Genomic DNA, 25160 nt, shown 5'->3' on the forward strand with positions numbered 1-25160 from the left:
AAATATATTTCCGTTGTCTGTACCCGTAACACAAGTCCTTCAGGTACTTAGTACGGGGCCAGACTGACGTGGTGTGAAGCGTCTATAGATATTAAAGAAAAATCAACGCTTTTCTATTAATATTTTATTGTCAAAATATTGACTTAATTATTTTTTTGACATAATTCCTGCGATAGTCTCAGATTAATAAATAGTCTAAGGGATAAGTTGAGAATGGCGAAATATAGGGATAAGGGTCATAAAAATACGTGCGATAGCTCATCAGATTCGGGAAGACGTCTAGAAAAATGTATCGGAAGCGTTTATTAGCACACAAAAAATTGCAAAAGTTATAAGCAAATTAGGTTGCAAAAAAAAGGTATTACGTTTTTTGTTAAAAACTCCGAAACTATTAACATTTAAGAAATTTAAAAAAAAAATTCTTAAAGAAGAAGAAATTTCCATAAAAAATCCCAGCTCCCGGAATTCTATCTCTATTATTTATAATTTTAATTTAACGCGGAAAGTAAGCCTCCGCGCGCCATTTTCAGGTAGCGCGCGCGGCTTCAAAACCGAGCACGTCACACTGATGATTTTTTTAAAGGTATTAAATATTAATTTAAAATTTTCAAAAACTTATGGTGTATCCCGAACACTTCAAAGAATTGGCTTCCGTTGGGAATTTAACTTAAAGTAAATTTTTCAACAAATTAGACAAAATATGTTAACTAACGAAATTTTTTCAAACTTCCGTCCTCATTGTACCTTAAAGAAAACGTATAAATAATTTTCGTAAAATTTTTCACTTCGTGGAGCCCTTGATATAAACATACTTAACAAAATCACGCCATAAAAGTTTAAAAAAAATTAATACTTTGTTTATAATAATTTTTTAACTTGAACAAAAAACTAGAAATCCAAGTAATATTGTCAAAAAAAAGTTATTTCATTTATTATCATGTAATTGATTTCATATCAATGAAGGACATGTATTAACTAAAAAAAATTTTTTTTTCCGCCATTTGCTAATAAAAAATTTATAAACCAATGGACTATTTCGATGCTTTTAAAAATTTTTTTTTCTTACCTTTATTCTCTTGAAAATATTATGATTTTTAGAAACAATTTTTTTTTCTTAATTACAATATTTTATTGTTTATAATCGTTTTTTAAATATTTCTATGGTGGAAATTTTTTTTTGGTTAATACATGTCCTTCATTGATATGAAAACAATTACGTGATAATAAATGAAACAAAAATTTTTTTGACAATATTACTTGGATTCCTAGTTTTTGGTTCAAGTTAAAAAATTATTATAAACAAAGTATTATTTTTTTTTAACTTTTATGGCGTGATCTTGTTAAGTATGTTTATATCAAGGGCTCCACGAAGTGAAAAAATTTTACGAAAATTATTTAAGATTTTATTTAAAGTACAATGAGGACGGAAATTCGAAAAAATTTCGTTAGTTAACATTTGTCTAATTTGTTGAAAAATTAACTTGAAGTTAAATTTCCAACGGAAGCAAATTCTCTGAAGTGTTCGGAATACACCAGAAGTTTTTGAAATTTTTAAATTAATATTTAATACCTTTAAAAAAATAATCAGTGTGACGTGCTCGGTTTTGAAGCCGCGCGCGCTACCTAAAAATGCCGCGCGGAGGCTTACTTTCAGCGTTAAATTAGAATTATAAATAATAGAGATAGAATTCCGGGAGTTGGGAGTTTTCTTATGGAAATTTCCTCTTCTTTAAGAATCTTTTTTTTAAACTTCTTAAATGTTAATAGTTTCGGAGTTTTTAACAAAAAACGTAATACCTTTTTTTTTGGCAATCTAATTTGCTTATAGCTTTTGCAATTTTTGTGTGCTAATACACGCTTCCGATACATTTTTCTAGACGTCTTCCCGAATCTAATGAGCTATCGCACGTATTTTTATGAACCTTATCTCTATATTTCGTCATTCTCAACTTATCGCTTAGACTAAAAGTAAAATGATGACAGACTGGCCGTGTAATAATATTATGATTCAATAAAATAAAAAAAAGCTAAATCTTTTTTCAATTTTGTCAACAGACTTCAACAATAAATAAAAGAGTACAATTCGTGTGTAATAGGCTTGTCAATCAAAATCTCCTAGTGTGTGTGTTGTAGTGTGTGTAATGTTTTATTTGTTAAAAAAATGTATGATAAATCATAAAAGCATAATTTCAAAACAATATTAGCTCGATGCACTCCTTCACCATATAAACTATAACTGTGCAAAATTTCAATTTTCGTTAAAAGGGTTCCAAAGTTTTTCACTCGCGTATTAATATTTAGATGAATGTATGATTGATATTTACACTGTATACAATTTTTAATTACTTTTTTAGGTCTTTACAAAAAGGTGAAAACGTGCTTCGATATTTTATAGCCATACTAACATAATTTATGCTACGTGGGAGAGCCATGCTTCGGCACGAATGGGCCGGCTGGACCGGAGAAATACCACGTTCTCACAGAAAACCGGCGTGAAACAGCGCTTGCCCTGCTGAGTGAGTGAGTTCACCGGAGGCCCAATCCCCTCCCCTATTCCCTTCCCTTCCCATCCCTACCCTCCCCTATTACCCTATTCCCTCTTAAAAGGCCGGCAACGCACCTGCAGCTCTTCTGATGCTGCGAGTGTCCATGGGCGACGGAAGTTGCTTTCCATCAGGTGACCCGTTTGCTCGTTTGCCCCTTTATTTCATAAAAAAATATGTCTTTAACTTTAGGGGTCGAAGTTCGATCAAAGCATAATTGAAATACTATTATGATGAAGTAAATATTACTTACTTCATCAACCGATCTCTGTGTTAAATCCCTATATTTTATGCAATATTAAAACGACAATGTTCAAATTTTTAGTTTCCCACTTCATCCACGTACGTCTTCAACACGGTCAATAATTATTATACATACTTCAATTATGCTTTGATCTATTTGTTTTTTCCTCTGTGCGAAACGTACTATAACTTGTCCTTAAGCCCAGACATTTTCTTTGTCGCTTCTTTAAAGAATCGCCTATAAAAATCGACATTCGACTCATGTTTTTCCTTTCCGTACATTTTGACCGGCGATTCTATAAAGAAACGATGAATGTCTTGGCTAGGGGCTCTGAATAGTAACTACATTACCTTACCAGAGTAGACAGAATGATAGAGTATACCGACTTAGAACTGATGTTGAAATTTTTAAATTTGACTTATTATGACGAAAATCGTCGCTAGGGTTGTTAACTTGTTACCTACGAATTTAAAAATATGAAATATTCGCTGGACGTGTTCCTCTTTGGTCGTATTGTTGTTTGTGTTTTGGCACATGCGATTAAAACTGCCAGAATCCAATTTTGAAATCTTTATTTTAAATATTTAAAAATAAATTATTATCTGCCAGCGCGAGGCACATTCCGTTCATAATCCTAGTGAAACCCGACGAATTTGACAGATATTGAAACCTGTCCGTTTCTTTGCAGTCGAACTACTGGTCATTATGTCTATTGTGACCTTACACTTTATTGTATTCATTTTACTTTCATGTTTGCGAATAAATAATAATTGATATTATTTTACCTGCTTACATATTGTAATCTCTACAATTATGTTTATTTCAGTCTATTATAAATAACTGGAGGGGGGAGTCCTATTTGGAAAGGCGAAGGAAACGCTTTTATCTTTTTCTGCTACAATATGTATCCGTTTGGTACCGATTTAATGATATTCAAATGTCGTCTACTTTTTCACATTTCGAATATAAGAAGAAACAGACTTTGTTTTTAAATTTTCTGTTTCTGGAACGTACAAAAACTAAAGCCTCTGTTTTTGAAGGATAGGAGGATTAGTTTTTACTCCATGGAGCTTTTCCGGATTGGTTACGTCATACCAAATCCCTGTATTTACCTTGTAAATAGCTGAGGCTGGGATGTGACTTATAATATTACTTGCGACTTGCGAGTAAATGCTAACAAATGAATTCTAAGATTAAGCCTAAAACCACACACACCGCGTATCTCTATGCTAGCAGCCGATTTTTTATTTCAAATGTTGCTACGAGTATAGTTTGTGCGCTTTATATATATGCGTGACACATTATAATTGACAATAGTAGGGAAGTTACCTGACAAAAATTAATCGATAGTTTAAAAATATCGAATCACTTCGTAAAGGAATTGCAATCGAAATTATCGATTTCGTACTGACATTTCAGTTGTGCCGGCGATTTAATATGGCCGCCCTTTTTTATCGATTTGATTTCGATTCAACAGAGTCAATCTCTATTGACATAAGTTCCGTTTCATGCATCTGACATTTTTCAAATGTTTTCGTAATAATAATTTTATACTCCTATTTCACAGTTAATATTTATAATTTTATATTAATAAGTTAGCATTTAGCAACTTTTCATTTTTATTAATTTACAATTATAGGAGACATTTGTTTTTGTAGATGGAATATAATTTATAACATCTTGATTTTTTTTGTTTGCTTGTAAAAAAAACCCGTAGCAAGGAACATGAAAACTGTCACCCATATCATCTTAAAACGCACAAACTATAGTTCCCGTACCAGTTGCAGTATACTGTCGTCTGTATGTTCCAAATCTGGTAAGTACTTACTATATTTTCTGCTTTGACTCTACAACTACCTAATTTAACTTTTGACATTTGATGTTACATTGTTTTCTAGAAATAAAGAGAGTATTTCTTTGTTTTAATATACACTTAAGTGTCTGCTAAGCACTAACAATTTTATTTTCAACGACGCCTTCTTATATTTAAAATAGCTTTTTACATTAGAATGAAAAATTCTTTTATAGAGTTAACAGTAGCTTTTCATTGTTTCAACGGAAAGTGTAGTTCGCTTTTCCTGTGACTTTAAAATTCCAGAATATGTACATAATATCGTAGTAGTTGACAAAAAACTGTATAAGAAAAAGTAACGTCATTTATGATAATGACGTAACTTTTTATAGCCCTCTACCCTACGAATAACCTCTACCTCAATCATTATTCAGACAATGAGACAGACCTATATGTCAAACCTAAATTCTGATTTTTTAGGATAACGTAGGCCCAAAACACATTATCCACCTGTTGATGTTACGCTTAGTATTTACTAGCCTGAGAGCCAGTTCACACGGCGCGTTGCGTCAGCGTTGCGTCGACGCAGCGCTGCTGTTGCGTTGTTTTACATACAAATAACTAAGGTATTCACATGGCGCGCTGGGTCGTGACAGCAGTGCTCAACGCACACGACGGACAGCAGCACCCGAGACGAAGCGGGAGGGGGTTAAGACTGCTTCGTTATAATGCTGCGGCCTGCGATGACGCAGCGCCCGTGTGGCCGGCTATGCATCAAACGGCAGCGCTGCGTCGACGCAACGCTCGTGTGGACAAGATCTTAGGCTGCGTTTGTATTGTGAGGAATGTGTTTTAAGATCCAATAGAATCGCTGCGCTGAGCGATGTCATGGCAAGCTCACGTGAATGAAGGAATTCTATTGGTTCTCAAAAACACATTCCTCGCAATACATAGCTCTGGCGGAAACGCAGCCTAAATCTAATTAAGTCGTCAACTAGGGATGCCATGGAGGCCATAAGAATCGCGTTATTTTTGGGATACCCCTTGACTGCGATTCCACCAGGGCTGCGTTGCGGATTATGTCTTTAAGATCCCTGGATAGAATCGCAGCGCTATCGAGCCCAAGGAAGCTAAAGTGACTCGATATGTTTTCAAAAATATCCTTTACCATCTCAAAAATATCCCCATATAAACGGTGGAGCCGTTTAAGCGTAACAAAGTAATAAAATCAGTCTTTTGCATTTTTAATATTAATAAGGATGTTTGTTTCAGAAACATGGCGCCCGCATGAAATGCTCGGCATGCAAGATCGTCGCGCACTCCAACTGCATCGACACGCTGTACGACCGCGTGCAGTTCATGTGCAAGCCCACCTTCCGAGATGTGGGGGTCCGCCAGTACCGCGAACAAACGGATACTCATCACCACTGGGTCCACCGCCGCTCAGAGAAGGGCAAGTGCAAAGCCTGCGGGAAGGTAAGTGTAAGGGTGGAGCCAAACGAGCGTATTTTGTGAGTTGTGAGTCGCAGAATTTCGGTCGCGTAAATATCTTTTTATACAAATTACGCTCGTGTGAATCAAACAGCACTTTTGTATGAAACTGAAGGCAGCAGAATTTCTGCCAGCCGAAATTCTGCGACTTACAACTTACAAATTACGCTCGTTTGACTTCACCCTAACTTGCTCGAGCTTGCGAAGGAATGCGATTGCTCCATGAACCATGTAAAGTAATAAAACATATTATTTGTTGTTCCCTCTTAAGCATGCGCGGTATAATGCTCTTAAAATATGAAAGCTTGAAATTGTGGCTTATTTATTTAAAAAAAAATTAGGTCTTTAGTGTAGTTCCTTAGTAAAGTTTACAGTTTAGACAGCGAAGTTATAATTATCACAACATAATATATTTAAGACAATTTATCTAAGACATCGCTAAATTGTGTCGCTAAGTTACACGGCGCTTGCGATAATTATGTCAAAACTCACACTGTCAATCCATCGAATGCAAATTGACTAAAGGCCCTGTTAGTGAATATTTCAAGTTAATAAAGCATACATCTGAAATACTCGAAATGTTAATCACGCAGAAAAATTAGTCCGGGTCAGCTAGTAATAAATTCCGTAGGTGCCAAGTCTTATCAAAGAGAATATTATAATATTATACATATAATCACTACGTTGCCTTAATAACTCATGACAGCTATAAAGCGTTTTAGTAAATTTATACTCCGGCTTTATACTCTACAAAATCGAAAGCAATAAAGACTAAATTCTTTGTAATTTTACGTTTAAAAGCACGCGTTTAAATATTTCCTTTCGGTTCCGACTGTCCCCGCTGTTTATATTGGCGCTTAAAATTAATTTATATCAACACTTGTCTGCATTTTATAGCAAAAGTTTTTAATCATTAAAACAAAGAATTCTATTTAAACTGAGGTTTAAATAGAAGTCTTTGCATTAAAATAGCAAAACTAAACCTAGAGGCAAATTTTTGCTTCGATGAAACAAAAAAGCAGAGAATTAATATTAACGTACACACGAGCGCGCCACATTATTATTTTAAAAGCACATTCGTGTTTTATGTATTAAGCAGAGTTTGTTTTAAAATTATGGTGTGGCATATTTTCACGTCAAAGTAAAGTACACACACGTTACGGCTAGCGGCGCATACAATTATACAAGGCTGTATTGGCGCATGGCCGATATCAGAACTATATCCTAAAGTGCGTCTGTTGAGAGACAGCTGTCCCACAATCTCCTGTCAATGTCATTTAAGTATCCCCGCGTTCCAGTTGACGTTACAAAAGATCAAAACGCTCAAAATGCCTCCTAGTTTGAGCGTTTTGATCGTTTTCAACGTCAAGTGGAACGCGGGGTATAAGTAATTTTGCACAATATGTAACTGATTTATCAATATTGTCGCTGGTCCTATTTTAAGCAACAGCCTACGAAGCAATAGCTAAAAATGTCACGCGCAAAAACATCCCAGCTCAAGAGGGCGACTAAAGCAAAATTAATGATCTCATAATTCGTTTTTACACTCAATAATATGCTACGAATTATTTCATTTTTTAAACATAGATACCTATTTATATTTGCGAGGGTCTGTACTATCGAAAACACGTTTTCAAAGATTTCGTAGTTAGAAAAAAATTCCAAAGACGCATCTAAACACGAATAATTCATTTATTTTAACTACTGAAACTTTTAATAACTGAGTGAATATTTTAATAATATAAATAATATCAAATTCTGTTACCGAGGGACTGTACTAGCGGATCTTAAAAATGTTGTATATTTTTTCGAGTTATTAAAAATAACTAACTTGGCGCTGATTTCACTTCGTTCTTTTTCACCTGGCATATGAAATACGGGCGTAAGAGTAAAGAGAGAAGAACGATGTTTTATTATTTTACTTTATTCGCCCCAGCGTTAATCCAGTAGAATACGCTTGAATCAATATTTTCGAGTGGTAGCGCATAGTGGTAGGTAACGCAATACAATGTAATATGCATTTTCTGGAAATGCAATACGTCGAGAAGATAACTGATGCTCCGATACACAGAATTTAATACCAGATTTTAAATTTTATTTTATGAAACCACTAGCTTTTGCCCGCGGCTTCGCTCGCGTGAAATTCGAAAATCGTGTACAATACGAATATTCTTGCAAATCTCCTTTAGAAACATGATGTTTTTCCAAGACCAAAAGTAGCCTATGTTACTCTCTATCCTTTCAACTAAGTCGATGCCAAAAATCAATTCAATTGGTTGCTTCGTTAGGCTGCGAAGAAAGGACATTCGCATTTATAATATTTGTATGGATAGCTGTTTCCCGCGACTTCGTAGGCGCTACGAAGTCGCGGGAAACAGCTATCATAACGGAAATGGATAATTCTCTCCTTTATATGGTCCCTTACTCAAATGTAAACCCGAGTACAAAGATATAATATCAGCCTGTCCGTCTGTCCATATCCAGGCAAAGCCAGCCTCATATTAATCAAATGGCATTCGAAATCTGTATGTTTCACATGTTTCACTATTAATTAATAACTTAGTTTGTTCCTAAGGAATAAGAATTAAAACTCAACACTAATGACGCAACATGTTTTTGCTTAGCAACATTACCAGGAGCGGGGGCAAAGCCCTCATATTAATCAAACGACACGCAAAATCTGCATGTTTAGTTTTGGTTAGATTAATTTCACTTTTAATAAATAACTTACTTTCATTCTAAAGAAGGAGAAGTAAAACTCAACATTAAAGACGCCACACCATTTTGCTTAGCAACATTACCAGGAGGGGGGGGGGGGGGGGGGGGGGTTGGGAGGGCGCAGCCCCCCCAAGTACCGGCCGGGGGCAAAGCCTCCCGCATGTTAATCAAACGACACTCAAAATCTGTATGTTTAGTTTTGGGTAGATTAATTTCACTTTTAATAAATAACTTTGTTTGATCCTAAAGGAGAATTAAAACTAAACACTAACGACGTAACATGTTTTTGCTTGGCAACATTACCAGGTGGGGGGAGGGGGGAGATTGGGGCGGTGCAGATGCTAAGTTTGAATAAGGCATATATATCTGCAAAAACCGTATACAAATCAGATCAGTAGTTTTCGTGTTAAATGAAAAGTTTTATACAAAATCTTGCACCCTCTTTTGTCCCCTTAGAGTTAGTCCATTGAAGAAAAAAGTTTGATACAAAATTTTACCACCTCTTTGGTCCCCTTAGAGAGGTGGGGGGAAAAATTTTTGTAAATGTAAATGGGAAAATGTATACACCAGATGTTAAGTTGGAAGAAGATAAATATATCTGCGAAAACCGTATTCAAATCGGATCAGGAGTTTTCGTGTTAAAGAAAAAAGTTTGGTACAAAATCTTACCCCCTCTTTTGACCCCTTGGAGAGGTGGGGGGAAAAATTTTTGTACACCAGATGTTAAGTTGGGAGAAGACAAATATATATCTGCGAAAACCGCATTTTAATCGGATCAGTAGTTTTCGTGTGATGCTGGAACAAACATACAGACAGACAGACAGACAGACAGACAAAAAACTAACCACAGTTTTGGCTTCTATAGCGATGTAGTAACAGCCCCCGCTTATTATTTTTTGGATATCTTTAATGTACAGAATTGTCATTTCTACAGTTTTATTATAATTATTATGTATTATGTATATTATGTATTATGTATAGATTATTATAATATGCAATATTCCGCGATATGTAACATTTTACTTGGAAAATGCTTATTGAGCATTTTCAATAGAAAGTATACCCTTAATATCTAGAAAAGTCGCGTATTCAGCAAACTTTTAATATCAAGAAAAGTCATGTATTCTGGATGATTCTTATAGATTATTATAAAGTATTAATAATATTACATAATATTTACAACTTCATATTGAAAATTATTTTAAATAGTAAAAGTCTTAGTAAAAGGCTTTTGAGCTTACCGCTCATTTCACATAAAACAATATACGGTATGTAAGTATATTTTGTAGGAAGTATTCCGTATCAATTGTCATAACTACCATTATCAAGAGAGAAAAAAATACTGTAATTAATACACTATTTTGTCAAACAAACAGATTTTTTTATCCCTTGTGTGCTCAAGACTAGCTATTAAGTATAATTAAGTACACATTTTTTTTCTTTCACTATCGCTATCGCTGCGCTCACAAACAAAAATCACGGACGTAGGAGTTAACGCGGCTAAGCTAAAGTGGGATTGGGCTGGCCACGTTAGCCGTATGCATCCCGACCGCTGGGCAAAGATATTGACAGAATGAGTAACTGAAGATGGAAGACGTAACCGTGGGCGGCATATTAAAAGATGGCGCGATGAGCTGGAGTCGTACCAGCCGGGCTGGCCAACGGTGGCGCTGGAGCGAGACAAGTGGAATACCCTGGGGGGGGCCTTTGCCCAGCAGTGGGAAAGTATAGGCTAACAAAAAAAAATCGCTATATTAAAAGGAAAGTGAGGTGGTAGGCTGCGCGAGTTTTATTTCAAAACGAGGCTGAGTTACTTTACTTCATGATGTTGTATTGTGGCAGATTAAGCCCAGTGCTGCCTGCTGGTTCTATTGTTGCGTTCAAAGCCATTATTATCACATGTAATGTTACAAATTAATTAATCATCTCCTAATACCACCTAAAAGCTGATTCTAGTGACGATAATTTAGGAATAATCTGCACAGATAGGATAATTACTTAGAAGTCTGATTGCTATAAATTGCTACCTTAACTCTTAATTTAAGTAACATAAATTTATTATCTAAATCCTCAAAGTTCCACTGTAAAAAGTATTGTGTGAATTTTGTTTTAGACTGTGCTTATATTTTGGCTGCAAAGCCAAAATAATGGAGGCCTAAAAGAAGTTGTTTCATGGACAGGTGACGTACCATGGATCACGACTTGCCTATGAATCAATTTATTCTATGGTACATAATTTGGGTTATGTCAAGCCGAGCTGATATCACTATCAACTTAAATTAGACATTACCTGACCAAACAATTAGTAGCTAACGTAACTTATTCGTAACTTCTCTTCCATTCTCTTTTCGGGCAAGCGCCTAGTTTCGAGTTTCCCCATACAAAAGTGAAAAAAAATTGATCTCTCAACACTTCTACCCTACTTTCACAGTGAACTCTCTACAAGGAACACGTACACACCCTAAAGTATTATCACTTAGTTTTGTTACACTCTGTATATAAAAATGGATTTTAATTTTTCAATAATTGTGTTAGTCCCGCTATAAGTCGAGGACGGCTGAACGGATGGGGCTAATTTTAGTCTTGAAATATTCCTAGGAGTCCCGGGAAGGTTTGTAAGATTAGAAAATATAATATATTTTCTAATCTTATGGAGAAATTGCGAGTAACATGCTAACTTTTTCTTTTTTTAATTTAAATTCTTTAATTCTCTACTTATCAAATATAAGTACTTAAATATAACTAGGTTTTGATGTTCGTCCCGTCGGTTCGGTATTTTCTGCTTAATTTCACGTAAGTCTAGATTAAATAAGGGTTTGGAATCGACACCATAAATTATATCCCAAATTGCCGAATTTTCGCGTATTAATTCGATATTATCAGAGACCAGATATATTTATTCCTCTATGATATTATTTAACATATTATCTGGGTGCACAGTAGTGCATCCGCCGAGACGATTATAATAGTAATATAATATATAAGTTATATAAGAAACTTACCAAATTTAATTTAACACAATTCAAAATATACTTGTTATCAAATGTCTACATTTTCCAACGTATCTGCGATTATTAAAATTTGCATTTTTTTGTAATAGAGCATGTACCTACAATAATAATTCTTCTTTTCTTATTGCTTGTTATAATTAGTTAAAATTAGTGAAAATAGTGCCATTATAAAGCTAACGGCTCTGAAATACCTACAGAATATTATAATAGTGATACGAAGTTCACCGGGACCTTTAGTTTGAGTTAATTTCACTGATGATACAATATATTCTACGAGATTATTAGTATTTTTATAAATGTTTCTAAGTACTAGTAAATTAATGTTTTTATGAGAATACTGAAATCAATTATATTACCGGCATACATTCTTATATTCAACCAGACGATGGCCGCAACTCGGTTGCGCTAAAATTCGTGTATCGCGAATCGCGATAGCCATGCATTCTCCCGGGATAAAAGTGTCCTATGTCCTTTCCCGGGAAACTCTCAAAGTATCACTATACCAAATTTCAGCAAAATCGGTTCAGCGGTTTAGGCGTGAAGAGGTAACAGACAGACAGACAGGCACACTTTCACCTTTATAATATTAGTATTGATACAATACTTTTGATATTATAGTTATCGTAGTAGTCGTTATTAATATCTTACCCAGGACCAACGCTAGAACCTTCCTTAATGAGTTAAAACGTTTCTCATGTTCCCGTAAGGTTTCATTAAAACTTTTGGACAAGAGCATATTATAATTTGTTGTATGTGTCATGAACCGATGAAAGTAACAATTGCCACCGTTTGCTCCTTACACGTTTATCAACTTTCATTTAATAGATTTACTGTTATTTAGATATAGTAATTGTATGAATGAACTATGAACATTGTACTGCAACAATATTCAAAATTCATATGCCATACATTTCAAATGCATGTTTATGTTTTTTTTTGTTTTTATTTACATAGTATGAATGTCGCATGTTGTTTGTTGTCAGCCCCTTCGGCGCAGTTGCTGTGGTTGGTGCATTAAGTCCCAAAACTCTGTAGAGAATGAAATACACGATAGTGTGCGTATCCGCCCAATTTACCTACGCCTACTAACCTTGCACCTACTAACTCGCTAAAAGCAAAAAAAAAATGAATTTTCACATTGAATTTTTTAAAATAAAAAACGATTTAAGTAATTAATGTTGCATGCTACGCGCATCTTTTATAACAATGAATAGAATATAAAATATGTATGATTAATATATTTTATACATTATGTAGTTACAAATAGGTTCAAAAATGAAATCAAGAAATTAATAAATAATTAATCTGCACTAAAATATAATATAGATTTCTTTTAGAAATAAGCAGTTCCTTTGTGTCTTGTCTTTCCATGTTAATTGTATGTTTATGTTTTTCTTGTGTACAATAAAGAGTTAAATAAAAATAAAATAAAAGGGTGTAATTATTGCTGCATCTTATTTGTTTTAAGTTTTCTACGAATGACGCAACTGAAAGCTATATATTTTGTTTCAGTCTGTCCAAGCAAAATTGTCCTTCAGCTCCAAAGAGATAGTGGCGATTAGTTGTTCCTGGTGTAAGGAGGCCTACCACAATAAAGACAGCTGTTTCAACATACAACGGATAGGCGAGGAATGCTCGCTAGGTAGATATCAATTCGTCGATTAACCTACCTACTCGGTTAATATTACTCAGCTGTAACAACAATGTAACGTTAAACGAATTGTTTCAGGAACGCAAGTGAACATAATAGTGCCCCCGGCGTGGATAGTTAAACTTCCCCGAACGGGGAGCTTCAAATCTTCGCTCCGGAAATCCCCAAAGAAGAAAACCGGGACGAAGAAAAAAGCGAAGGAGGCGAAGGGCGAACTGAAAACGTTCATCATCAAACCGATCCCCACCTCGAACATCAAGCCCGTCCTAGTTTTTATTAATCCGAAAAGCGGAGGGAATCAAGGTGTAAGACTACTCCAGAAATTCCAGTGGCTTCTTAATCCACGACAAGTCTTTGATCTCACTCAAGGAGGGCCGGGCCCCGGGTGAGTGCGGCATCCTCAACTCGAAGTATTTGCACGAATTTTATACTTTGAGAAGGTACCCGGAAATTAGTTACTCAAAGATACTGATTAAACTTTTGCCTGTAACAGTATGCGCGGATAAGTTATTTAGGACTTTGTTTTTTTATTAAATAAAACTTTAATCTATAATATAAAAATGAGTCGCTGAATGTATTGCTAAGCGCATAACTCGAGAACGGCTGAACGGATTGGGCTAATTTTAGTCTTAAAATATTCGTAGAAGTCCAGGAAAGGTTTTTAAGTGACATGAAGTTCACCGGGAGAGCTAGTTAAAAATAAAGACGCCCTTGCAAAATAATGTAAACAAAGTATTCTCTCAAAACAACAGAATTACTTTTGTTTTTTTACCGTATCTACAGTTATTTTTGCCAGCTTTAATTAATTCAAGGATCAAACGATACCTTCAAGATATATAACAATGCCATTAATAGCCTTAGGGGTTTCAGGTAAAGTTTTAATTAATTTGATATTTCTTTGTAAATACAAACCACACGTACATAAAGGGCAAATATATTTTTCTCTACGCTTTGTTGCGGGTAAAGATTTTTTTAACATCTAAAATATATAAGTAACAAAAATAACATGGCTTATATTTATAGTAAAAGTAGACTCTAGTTATTTCATGAAGTAAGGGAATCGTGTGCGGTACACTTCGATCAAACGAACTCGAATCAAACGACTCGGCGAAAGGTCTCCGAACGCGCATCTTGGAGCGTATACATAATGCGTATGCGAAGCCTGTAGCTGTATTCGTGTGTATGTGTATTCGTGGACCTATAATTATTATTGTTGTCTTATAAACACTATACCGAGAGAAAGAGTACAATGCAAACTAATTATGCCTCTCAGTTTCTATCTATCCATGGACATGCAATAAATACTTGTCTGAACTATGTAAGACCGGCAAACAGCTAGCTTAACCGCTGCGGGCGTTTTCAGGCTAGAACTGTTCCGGAAGGTTCCGAACCTGCGCGTGTTGGCTTGCGGTGGGGACGGCACAGTGGGCTGGGTGCTCAGCGTGCTGGACAAGATCGGCGCCCGCCCAGCCGTCGGCGTACTCCCACTGGGCACGGGCAACGACCTCGCCAGGGCGTTAGGATGGGGAGGGGTAAGTGGCATCCAATTCTTCCATGCTGTCGATATTTGAGTACGAGGATTATAATAATAATGTTACTTTTTTTATTGACGAAACTCCTAAAATGCTGGGCTGTTTCGGGGAAATTTGGCAAAGACGTAAACTACTGAGAATGATAAAGGATACTGTTTATCACGAGAAAAATATATCGCGGCATACTTACTTTTTTTTTTCGGGAAAAGCCGCTCACAACGGGAAAAGCTGAAATTTTAATAGTTGTTTTCCCGCAGTAAATGATTCTATCTTAGTAGTACAATAGATTTTTGAAGTCTTTTTTTATTCAAATCATAAATAAATAAGATCATAGCCGCTCGCGCCTATCGGCATAAAGTTGCCATTTGGTTGCCATAGTACGTCATACAAAATATTTTTAATTTTCAAAAAATAGCTTGCAGGATTCGATAGTACTACTCGTACTATAGGTAAATCGTTCAGCTGCGGGAAAACAACCACTGAAATGTCACGTTGTATAGGAAGGGGGGTCTAAGACGTCTGATAGATGAAATAATCACGTGGGTGTTGACAGGTGGATAATTTGAATACATAGATTACTCCGGAGTCTGGTATAATGAATGCACCCTTCATTAGAATAAATAATTATTTGATCAACAGAACTCGCCTTACAATTACTATATCTTCTTGATATTGCAGTATTTATACAGTGTGTAACAAAAATAAGTGATAATACTTTAGGGTGTGTACGTGTTCCTTATAGAGTGTTCACTGTGAAAGTAGCAGCGCTGAAAGACGAAAATATTTTTTGACTTTTATATGGGGTAACTCGTGACGCTCGGGCCCTTGCCCATACAAAAGCGAAAAAAAATTTTCGTCTTTCAGCGCTCCTACTTTCACAGTGAACTCTCTACAAGGAACACGTACACACCCTAAAGTATTATCACTTATTTTTGTAACAACCTGTAGATACTAAAGATCGCCCAATGGTCGAAATTCGACCTTAGTTTCAACGACTGCGAATGACTACTAAATTGTAAAAATAAATTGACTTTATCATACTTAAATATTTTTTTCAACTCTTGTCTCTGGGACTCAGCTGATCTCAGACTGGCCGTGTAAGCATTGTCTAACGGCCATTCCCAATATTTGATCTATCTCTGGTTTTGCCCTACTAGAGATAGGACTCGTAGCTCACAATTGACATAAAATATATGTCTCTAATGGCGGCTCTCGACATAGGCGAACGCGTTGGCCAACGCGACTGCAGACGCGTTGGCCCAATGTGTAGAACGGGCGTTCGCGCGTTGGCCAACGTCTAAATACCTACGGCCAACGCGCGAACGCCCGTTCTACACATTGGGCCAACGCGTCTGCAGACGCGTTGGCCAACGCGTTCGCCTATGTCGAGAGCCGGCATAATGTCTAATGTGAGCTATTCCTATCTCTAGTAGGGCAAAACCAGAGATAGATCAAATATTGGGAACGGCCGTTAGTATCTAAGATTCAATAAAAAAAACTATAATCCATTTTCAATTTGTCACCTTGTTGTTAACAGACTTCAACCATAAATAAAAGAGTATAATTCGTATGTATAGGCTAGTCACTGAAAAATCTATCATTTTTCCTAGTGTGTGTGTTGTATTGTGTGTAATGTTTTATTTGTTAAAAAAATTTATGATAAAAGCATAATTTCAAAATAATATTAGCTTGGTGCACTCCTTCACCATATAAACTATAACTGTGCAAAATTTCATTCACCTACGTTTCTCAATTTTTCGTCAAAAGGGATACAAAGTTTTTGGCTCACGTATTAATATATAGATATAAAAATATACTTTTGTCTTCATTTGTAGATATTATGATGTACAACAAACACTTGAGTCATAATCATACTCGGTCGAGGCCATGAGGCTCTCGAAATGTGCTTCAGAGATATAATATGACTCCGTTCGCGTTAGGCAGTAGACATAATTAAAGTCGCTACGTTGTAGAAATGAAATTGTTGTACTGTTACAACAATTTCATTTCTCCGTCGCAGAGGATTACGTTACATGATAATGCAGCCGATGTACTATCAGAGAAGTTGATTCCTATGCAAATCGGGAACCTAACTATTTAGGTTGCGTTACGTCAAACCCAGCCGACAGATCACAATTAACATTGAATTGACATATTCGACCAAATAACGTTGGTCTGTCAATTGCATAGGAATCAACTTTCTCGATGGTACATACCTTTCCTAAAAGGAACTTAGAACTAGGAATGTGATTAAACATTGAGTTTTTATTTATTACTAGTTGTCCCGGCAAACGTTGCTTTGCCATAAGAATATAAAGTATTTCGAGCATATTATTATTTTATTAAAGTGACTAAATAATGTCACCATGGCAACGTCCATCGCTATCCCGTCGCACAAACAATGGTCGCCGTCAGTCTCGAGTTGTAATAATTTTCTATTATATAATCAACAAATACTTATCAATATAAAAAGCACCCAGTAGCCGATTCTCAGACCCACTGAATATGTATATAAAATTTGGTTAAAATCAGCAAAGCCGTTTCGGAAAAGTACGCGGCCTAACAAGTGACGGTGAATTTTATATATAAGATTATTTTTTGCAACGCATTGACAATTATTATCAAAGTTAAAAAAGTTTACGATGTTTGTATATGTATATTATTTTTTTGTACGATTGTCAACATTACTCCCGACGAATTGATTATGATCTAGTTTTTTTGTTCTAAACAAAACATAGTCGAGTCGAATATTAATTTTCCATGCTAAGTATATTCATTAAATTATCCTCAGATTATTTACTCGACAATGACGGCAGTTATTACAAAGCTATTTTATACAGTACATAGATTATATTTATTATATTAGTTGTACCAAAACATTACATAGATTATAATATATTTTAGGGTTACGAGGACGAGCCTATCTCAAAAATTTTGGCTCACATAGGCGAAAGTGACACCGTGCTACTGGACCGCTGGCAACTCAAGGTGGAACCAAACGAGGACGCCGCGGGAGAGGACACCAGCAACGCCAAGCCCGATCTGCCTCTGAACGTCGTCAATAACTACTTCTCGTTCGGTGTGGACGCCCATATTGCTCTAGAATTTCATGAAGCCCGAGGTAGCTACACTTTCATATCCGTCTTAATTAAAACCCCTATGTCATTAAGGGTGGGTTGCACCAACTTACCAACTTACTGTAACTTTAACTATAATTACAGTGCAACATGTCAAATCTTTGGTTAAAGTCACAGACATAAATCAAGATAGATACCGCATGTCGCTCCATTTGTATGAAAACAAGCGTGCCGCTTTTTTATAGCTACTGTAACGTACCGATGATAAAAAAGTACCCATTATCTAGGCCAACGTTTCTATTTGAATTTCTACAGCTCAATACGGCACATTTAGGCATTTAGACATTTTTAAAATTCCGATTGACGTCCGATTCCGATAGCAGACTAAAAAACAGACTTTCGAAAGCAACAGACATCTGTCAAATTCTGTGGTCAAAGTTAAGGTTAAAGTTAAGTTAGCCTTAACTATAACCATAACTTTGACTATAACTGTAACTATAACCACGCCTCTGGTGCAACTCACCCATAAAGTTTAGCGTTAGGATTATGGGCCGAGTTACAAATATTATACGAGATATTGTTGTATCGAAGGCTCCGGTACACGAGTACATCGAGTTACTCGACCTATTATAGTGTATGTTGAGATCACGGTCGAAGGCCAGCGGTATTGTAATATTATATAGGTCGTAATGTATTTGCTCGGTGGAATGCATAAAATTCAATTAATTTTCGGACCAATACAAAAGGAACGCTGGAAAGTTCTTTGTTGTGGTGTCGCTGCAAGCTATTTTCTGAATACCCACCGCCGCAAAACGATTTCAGCCGTGTAAGTGTCTAAACACACTAGGCCGAAAATACGCGGCCGAAGTTCGGCATGAATACGCTTGCAATGCGCTACGCATCCAATATAATGCGTTACGCGACGTAATTTTGGCATGGTGTGACATCAGCAATTTAAGTGTCTAAAACACTAGGCCAAAAATACGCGGCCGAAGTTCGACATGATTATGCCTGCAATGTATTTTAAATAACCGATGACACACCATGCCGAAATTACGTCGCGTTATATTGTACTTATGCGTAGCGCATTGCTGACGTAATAATGCCGAACTTCAGCCGCGTTTTTTCGGCCTAGCGTGTTTAGACACTAAAATAGGTACATTGCAGGTGTAATCATGCCGAACCTCGGCAGCGTTTTTTCGGCCTAGTGTGTTTAGACACTAAGGGCCTTTCCACACGACGTATTTTTTGGGAACTGACGACGCGCATTTCTGATGCGTCTTCTGCGTGTTTTCATCGCCTTTTGGCAGATATAAAGTTTAAAACGTGTCGGCTTCCTACGTGTCGGCTTCCTTCCGTTTGTATCTGAGCGTTCAACTTGCGTTTGTATCGATACAAACGAGGGTAAAAAAACCTCGTGTGAAAGGGCCCTAAAAAGGCTGCACCGCAATGATATTTTAAAACTTCTATTTTATTTTAGCGCGACAATTGCTAAATGAACAGTTTCACTCGGAAAAATTCAAAGACGAAATCTCATAATTGAATTTCACGACAGGTCGAAGGAAAAATAAAGCAAATTTCCAAGTTGCGACCCGCCGTTACAACCGGAGATACTACTGCTGGCTTTACGAGTTATTAAAGTAGCTACAAAGGAAATCGTATTACATAATACATGAGCAGACTGACATCCCCTATTGTTGCGTTTATGAAAGAAAATGTCGGCTTAGCGTTCGACGCGGACTGCGAGAGACGGCTCGGTGTACCTTTTGATTTAAACGTATTCTAAATGCGTATTAATGTTTCAGAGGCACATCCGGAAAAGTTTAACTCCCGGATCCGGAATAAATTATTCTACGGCACGGCAGGTGGGAAGGACCTAATGCAACGCAAATGGAAGGGTCTGGCGGAATTCGTTACCATGGAGTGCGACGGCAAAGACTTCACGCCCGTCCTGAGGGAGCATAAAGTACACGCGATAGTATTCTTAAACATTCCAAGGTAAACAATACCGTTTAATAATATCTTTTTATTTCCATAAGGAGGAATTTCCTCTGAAAATGTCTTTTAAGTATCACTACACTTTATGCCCATTAAGGGTGGGTTGCACCAACTTACTTTAGCTATAACTGTAACTTTAACTATAACTCTAACTAAAACTACAATGAAAAATGTCAAATCTTTGGTTAAAGTTAAAAATGGACGCCATATTTAACCATAACCTTGAGCTCGACAAGGCTTTAAATGAACTTTGCGAAATAAGGAACTAACGCTATCATCATACAAAAACGCCATTTTTGACAGTTCTCCTTTACCAGCAGCGCCCCAAGCCTTGTCGGACCAGCTGTCATCTGTCAAATTATGTGGTGTCAAAGTTAAGGTTAAAGCTAGCCTTAACTATAACCATAGCTTTAACTTTAACCACGCCTCTGGTGCAACCCATCCCAAGTCACTAATTAAAGGGGCCGTTAAAATGGCGCGGTATTGACTCGTTAATTAAGATCACGCTTAATTTTATTTACTAAAGAATTTTGCTTCTCGTAAAATAGCCAACGGTGGCCTCGACTTCGCTGAGCTCGATAAATGTAAATATTGGCTGGGTAATGCTCCCTTTTGTCTCAGTTTGTGGTGGGATCGGCACGTTAACTACAATTTGGGGACAGTATACACGGTACCTTGAGTCCATGGAAGTGGACTTGCCCTTAGTGTTCCAACGTCAACAGTTTGTGATTATTTTATTTTATATCCGCCCGATCGGTAAGATGTTAGTCTTAATCCCGATATTTATAAAGTGTTGTATCTAAATTAATAGTTGTTAAGAAATCTCATATTTAGAATAAAATAAAGAATAAAATTTAGTATACTATGTATCACAGAGCAAAAAATGCTGTAGAATTTTTGCCCATCAAAAAATTAATACCAGTAGGTATTAATTTTTTGATGGGCAAAAATTCTGACGCATACAGTCTCAAAATTGTAGAGTTTAAGGCATATAGAATGAATATTGTATTTGTGTTATTAGCTTTAAAATTCCAATGAAAAATAAAAACTGTATAAAAACTGAAGTTATCTATTCATTTTCAAAAAAAATAGAAGTCATCAAATACGAGCTATTCAAATTCATCTGTCAGGGATTGGATAGAAAATAGAAATATTATTTGAGCATGTTATTTTGAAACCGTTAAACCATGGGTATCTCACATCACACAGAGCATAGTGCGTTATGGGCTCTGTACGAATAGTAACCATTTATATTCAATGTTTTGATAGTAATCATAATTGAATTGAATCAAACACGCTGTTACTTTTTTGGTTTCGCAAGAAAATTTTCATATTTTGCTAATTGAGATGAAAGAGAAAACTACAAAACAGGCCTACTATGTTGCTTCTCAAACAATCCTGAAAATATGATAAGACTTTTTTCTTTTCTTAAGTTGAAAATAAAATAAGACTTGGCTAAGCTGAAAGGAAATTAACTTAAAAGGTATTTTTGTAGGGTTGAGTCTGCAGTCAACGCGATAACTACGAGTACATAAAAACGAAACGAATTTCTCGGAGATTACTCGTGTTAAATCCAGCGGAAACGTTCGGTTTCGAAATACAGATTCTTAACTTTTTCTATGTATGTTATCTGATTCATATTATGCATATTTCTTTGCATTGAATAGTTACAAAATTCAAGTTGAAATATTATGTGATCACCGACCGATCCGTAGGTCTGTATAATGCGGGATTTCCACGGTAGCCTTCATGGGTCAGCTGAGGCCGTGGTCACGGGTGGCCTGAGGTGACAGACATCCAAGTCGCCGAAGTTTTTCAACTAGCTGTAAATTCATTAATTATTTAATTAGTTGTGCTCCGATCTACGTAGAACGCACTTCCAGTATCTTGAAGCCGCGGTGCTTTCACTGGATCGCAAATATAGGCAGCACCTACTCATCTTCTCGGTTGATAATATTATTTGGGTGATTTTTAATTTCTATAGCATCGCGTACCATTAGGGTCAATTCAGACCACAACGTGACGCGTAGATGCATTTCTTAGTTTGTACTAATTTGACAGATTTCGTGAACGTGACACGTCTCGCAATTCTGTCAAATCCATACAAATTTAGAAATGCATCTACGCGTCACGTTGCGGTCTGAATTGATCCTTAATGGACGATATCTTTGTTCTTTTGCCAGTACTTAAATATCATATGTAGAGGCCAGATTGAACCAGTTTCTGTTCACAAAATATGTTAATTATGAATGGATTTGCTTAGTTATGTTGGCAATCATCGCTATCCGTTGTGGTCTAACGTGAACTTTTACTATATAAATATTTTTATGTAAATTATTCTGATCTCTAGTTTAATTTGTCGTTTAAAAGTTTACGTTCACAAAGGGCTGTCATAGTAGTGCACGCACTGGCAATGTGCAGCCATATCAAAGGAGATTAACATAATACTTACCAACTTTCGTCTGGCCTTCGTTCTTTAGCTGACTTCTTTTGAATTAGTTTTGCAGCGGACATAAAAGTAATGTGTTGCTGCCGCTTCTGCTTCTATTTACGTCAAAACTATAAGTTGCGAAACCCTTATCTAAGCGAAACATTTACCTTTTACTTACACTAGAATATACACTCTAGAACATACTTTAAAAATTAACTTATTAGTACTTAAGTACTATTTTTTCATAATATCCATACTTTTATACTAATATTATAAAATATGCGAAAGTGTATGTCGGCTAGCTCTTCGCGTTTAAACCGCTGAACTAATTTTGATTAAATTTTGTATGGAGATACTTTGCGTCCCGGGAAAGGACATAGGATAAATTTTGTTGGGGAAAAATGAAACGGTATTCTGGTGTCGTCGTAATAGTAGTTGTAACATAAACAAAGTCACAACCGTGAGACGTGGCCTGAAACTTTAGTGCTAGTCTTTCGAAAGTCTGTTCTTTAGTCTGTTATCAGAATCAGACGTCAATCGGAATTTTAAAAATGCCTAAATGCCTAAAAGTGCCGTATAATTAAGCTGTAGAACGTTGTAACGTTGTAGTAACGTTGGCCTAGATAATGGACACGATTCTTATCATCGGTACGTCACAGTACGTAGGAAAAAAGTGACACGCTCGTTTTCATACAAATGGAGCGACATGCGGTATCTATTTTAATTTATGTCTGTGATGAAAACCAATTTTATAAATTAAATAATACTAACCTATGTATCAAGACATCGTATTTTCGCCACAGTGAATTAACGTCTATTTTTGTTATAGTTACGGTGGGGGGACGCATCCCTGGAACAAGTCTGGAGGGTCGGTGGATCCCTCCACTGAGGATGGCCTGATAGAAGTAGTAGGACTAACCACATATCAATTGGTAAGTACCTTTTAAATAATTTTACCATAACATTCTAATATGTTTGTTTCGTTACTTACTTTTTTATTAATCATACTTTTGTATCAGAGAAAACTCTGTGCTCATTAGAAATATTTTTATTTTATATTAAATTTTAAATCTTTATTTTTTTGGTAGAAGATTGAAATACTATATTATTATTTATTTTAAACACCACAAAAATAAAACTTTTTAATGTTACTTTTGAAAGGGAAGGTTTAACGACGATTTAATATAATTTGTGGCTTAATTTCAACTCTCTGTAAACTTGGTAAACTTTTAACCTACTTTTGTGTTTCGTTAATAATATTTTTAGCGAATTCCTTTGTAAGTTTGTATTTAATTATTTTAACGTGAAATCCCCAAATTTCACAGAAATTTTTAATGTTCACAAGAATTACACTGAAGAGGAAACTTATTTCGAGTTTTAATTTGATATAGAGTCGGTACAGATTAATTTTAGCTCCTAATTTGTAGGAGAGTGATCCTTATGCCGTCGGTGTAAATTTCACAGGTAATATTATTATGTCTGTGAACACACTACAATGTACCACGAAGTATTCTGCGGGGTCTGGTTTATGAAAACACGTTACATTTTTGATGTAAATATTTGCATTCAGGTATTGTAGGTCGTAAATAGTTCACGTCGGGCGGAATGTGAGTCTGGATGTGACTCCATTATTATAAATAACAACTTGTAAATAACATTAAAGTAGGTTCTATATAAATAGTAATGTTACGTTACTACAGATTTGTTATTTCGCATTCTCACAATATCATCACAGCTCTAATGGTTCTGATATTTTAATAATCTGTGAATCCTCCGATTGTGCTTTCATTGACAAATAGGAAATAACTATTTTATACGTTTGCGACTACATTGGCAAGTGGCAACAATGTGGTATTGTCGATTAATTAGAGCTGGGACTTAATCACGTTACGGATTACCCGGTTGCGACCTTCTCATTGACGTAATCCGTAAAACCTATTTGTTAATTGACTTAGCTAGGAGATTGAGGGTATCGCTTATTCCAGCCGCTGCTGCAAGCGGGCGGGCACGGCACTTGCATCACTCAGTGCAAGACGGCCAAGATCGTGACCACGAAGGTGATCCCCATGCAAGTGGACGGGGAGGCCTGCCGCCTCGCCCCCTCCGTCATCACGCTCAGCATACTCAACCAGGCTATCATGCTGGCTAAGAAGAAGCCGGGCCGATCTTTGGCACCGTAAGTGTTTTATTTCTTTGATGATTCTAAGGTGTCTAAACACACGTCTAGGCCAAAAAACGCGGCCTGAGTTCCGCATGATTATGCCTGCAATGTATTTCCAATTACCGATGACACACCATGCCGAAATTACGTCGCGTTATATTGTATGCAGCGTTTAACATTTCACATTGCTGACGTAATCATGCGGAACTTCGGCCGCATAACTTCGGCATGGTCTGTTTAGACACTTAAAGTTAATTGGTAAAAGACATGGTAACGTTGTAAATGACTCTAATATTTACGACTGAAAAAAGACATTTTATATTTTGCCGTTCTCGGTAATTTCAAAATGGAACATTAAACAATTGAACGAATTCTAAAACTCCGAAAGCTTTCACGCAGTCAATATTTTTTATGAAATCCTATAAACCCAAACATTACGTTCATTCAATGTGGAAAACGTTCTAAAAATATTCGAATTTTTGTTTCGACATTTAGAATTTTCGGAAAGTAG

At 36.1% G+C, this 25160-nt stretch overlaps 1 protein-coding gene across 6 annotated transcripts in view; it reads left to right on the forward strand.

Moving 5' to 3' along the window:
* LOC121728533 (eye-specific diacylglycerol kinase) overlaps positions 1–25160 on the forward strand; it is a 119024-nt gene that overhangs the window by 80836 nt on the left and 13028 nt on the right. For 4 of the 6 annotated variants that reach the window (XR_006035829.1, XM_042116682.1, XM_042116683.1 and 1 more), the window contains 9 exons: positions 5852–6055; positions 12783–12854; positions 13312–13441; positions 13529–13835; positions 14814–14982; positions 17887–18103; positions 19865–20057; positions 23318–23420; positions 24474–24664. Coding sequence is in view for 5 of the 6 variants with exons in the window: in XM_042116682.1 (XP_041972616.1) it covers positions 5852–6055; positions 12783–12854; positions 13312–13441; positions 13529–13835; positions 14814–14982; positions 17887–18103; positions 19865–20057; positions 23318–23420; positions 24474–24664 (1586 nt within the window). In the remaining variant the exon portion in view is untranslated. The remainder of the gene's footprint in view (positions 1–5851; positions 6056–12782; positions 12855–13311; positions 13442–13528; positions 13836–14813; positions 14983–17886; positions 18104–19864; positions 20058–23317; positions 23421–24473; positions 24665–25160) is intronic. The other 2 variants (XM_042116684.1, XM_042116686.1) reach the window with 1 other exon arrangement.

Source organism: Aricia agestis, chromosome 7 (assembly GCF_905147365.1).
Source record: "Aricia agestis chromosome 7, ilAriAges1.1, whole genome shotgun sequence".
NCBI lineage: Eukaryota > Metazoa > Arthropoda > Insecta > Lepidoptera > Lycaenidae > Aricia > Aricia agestis.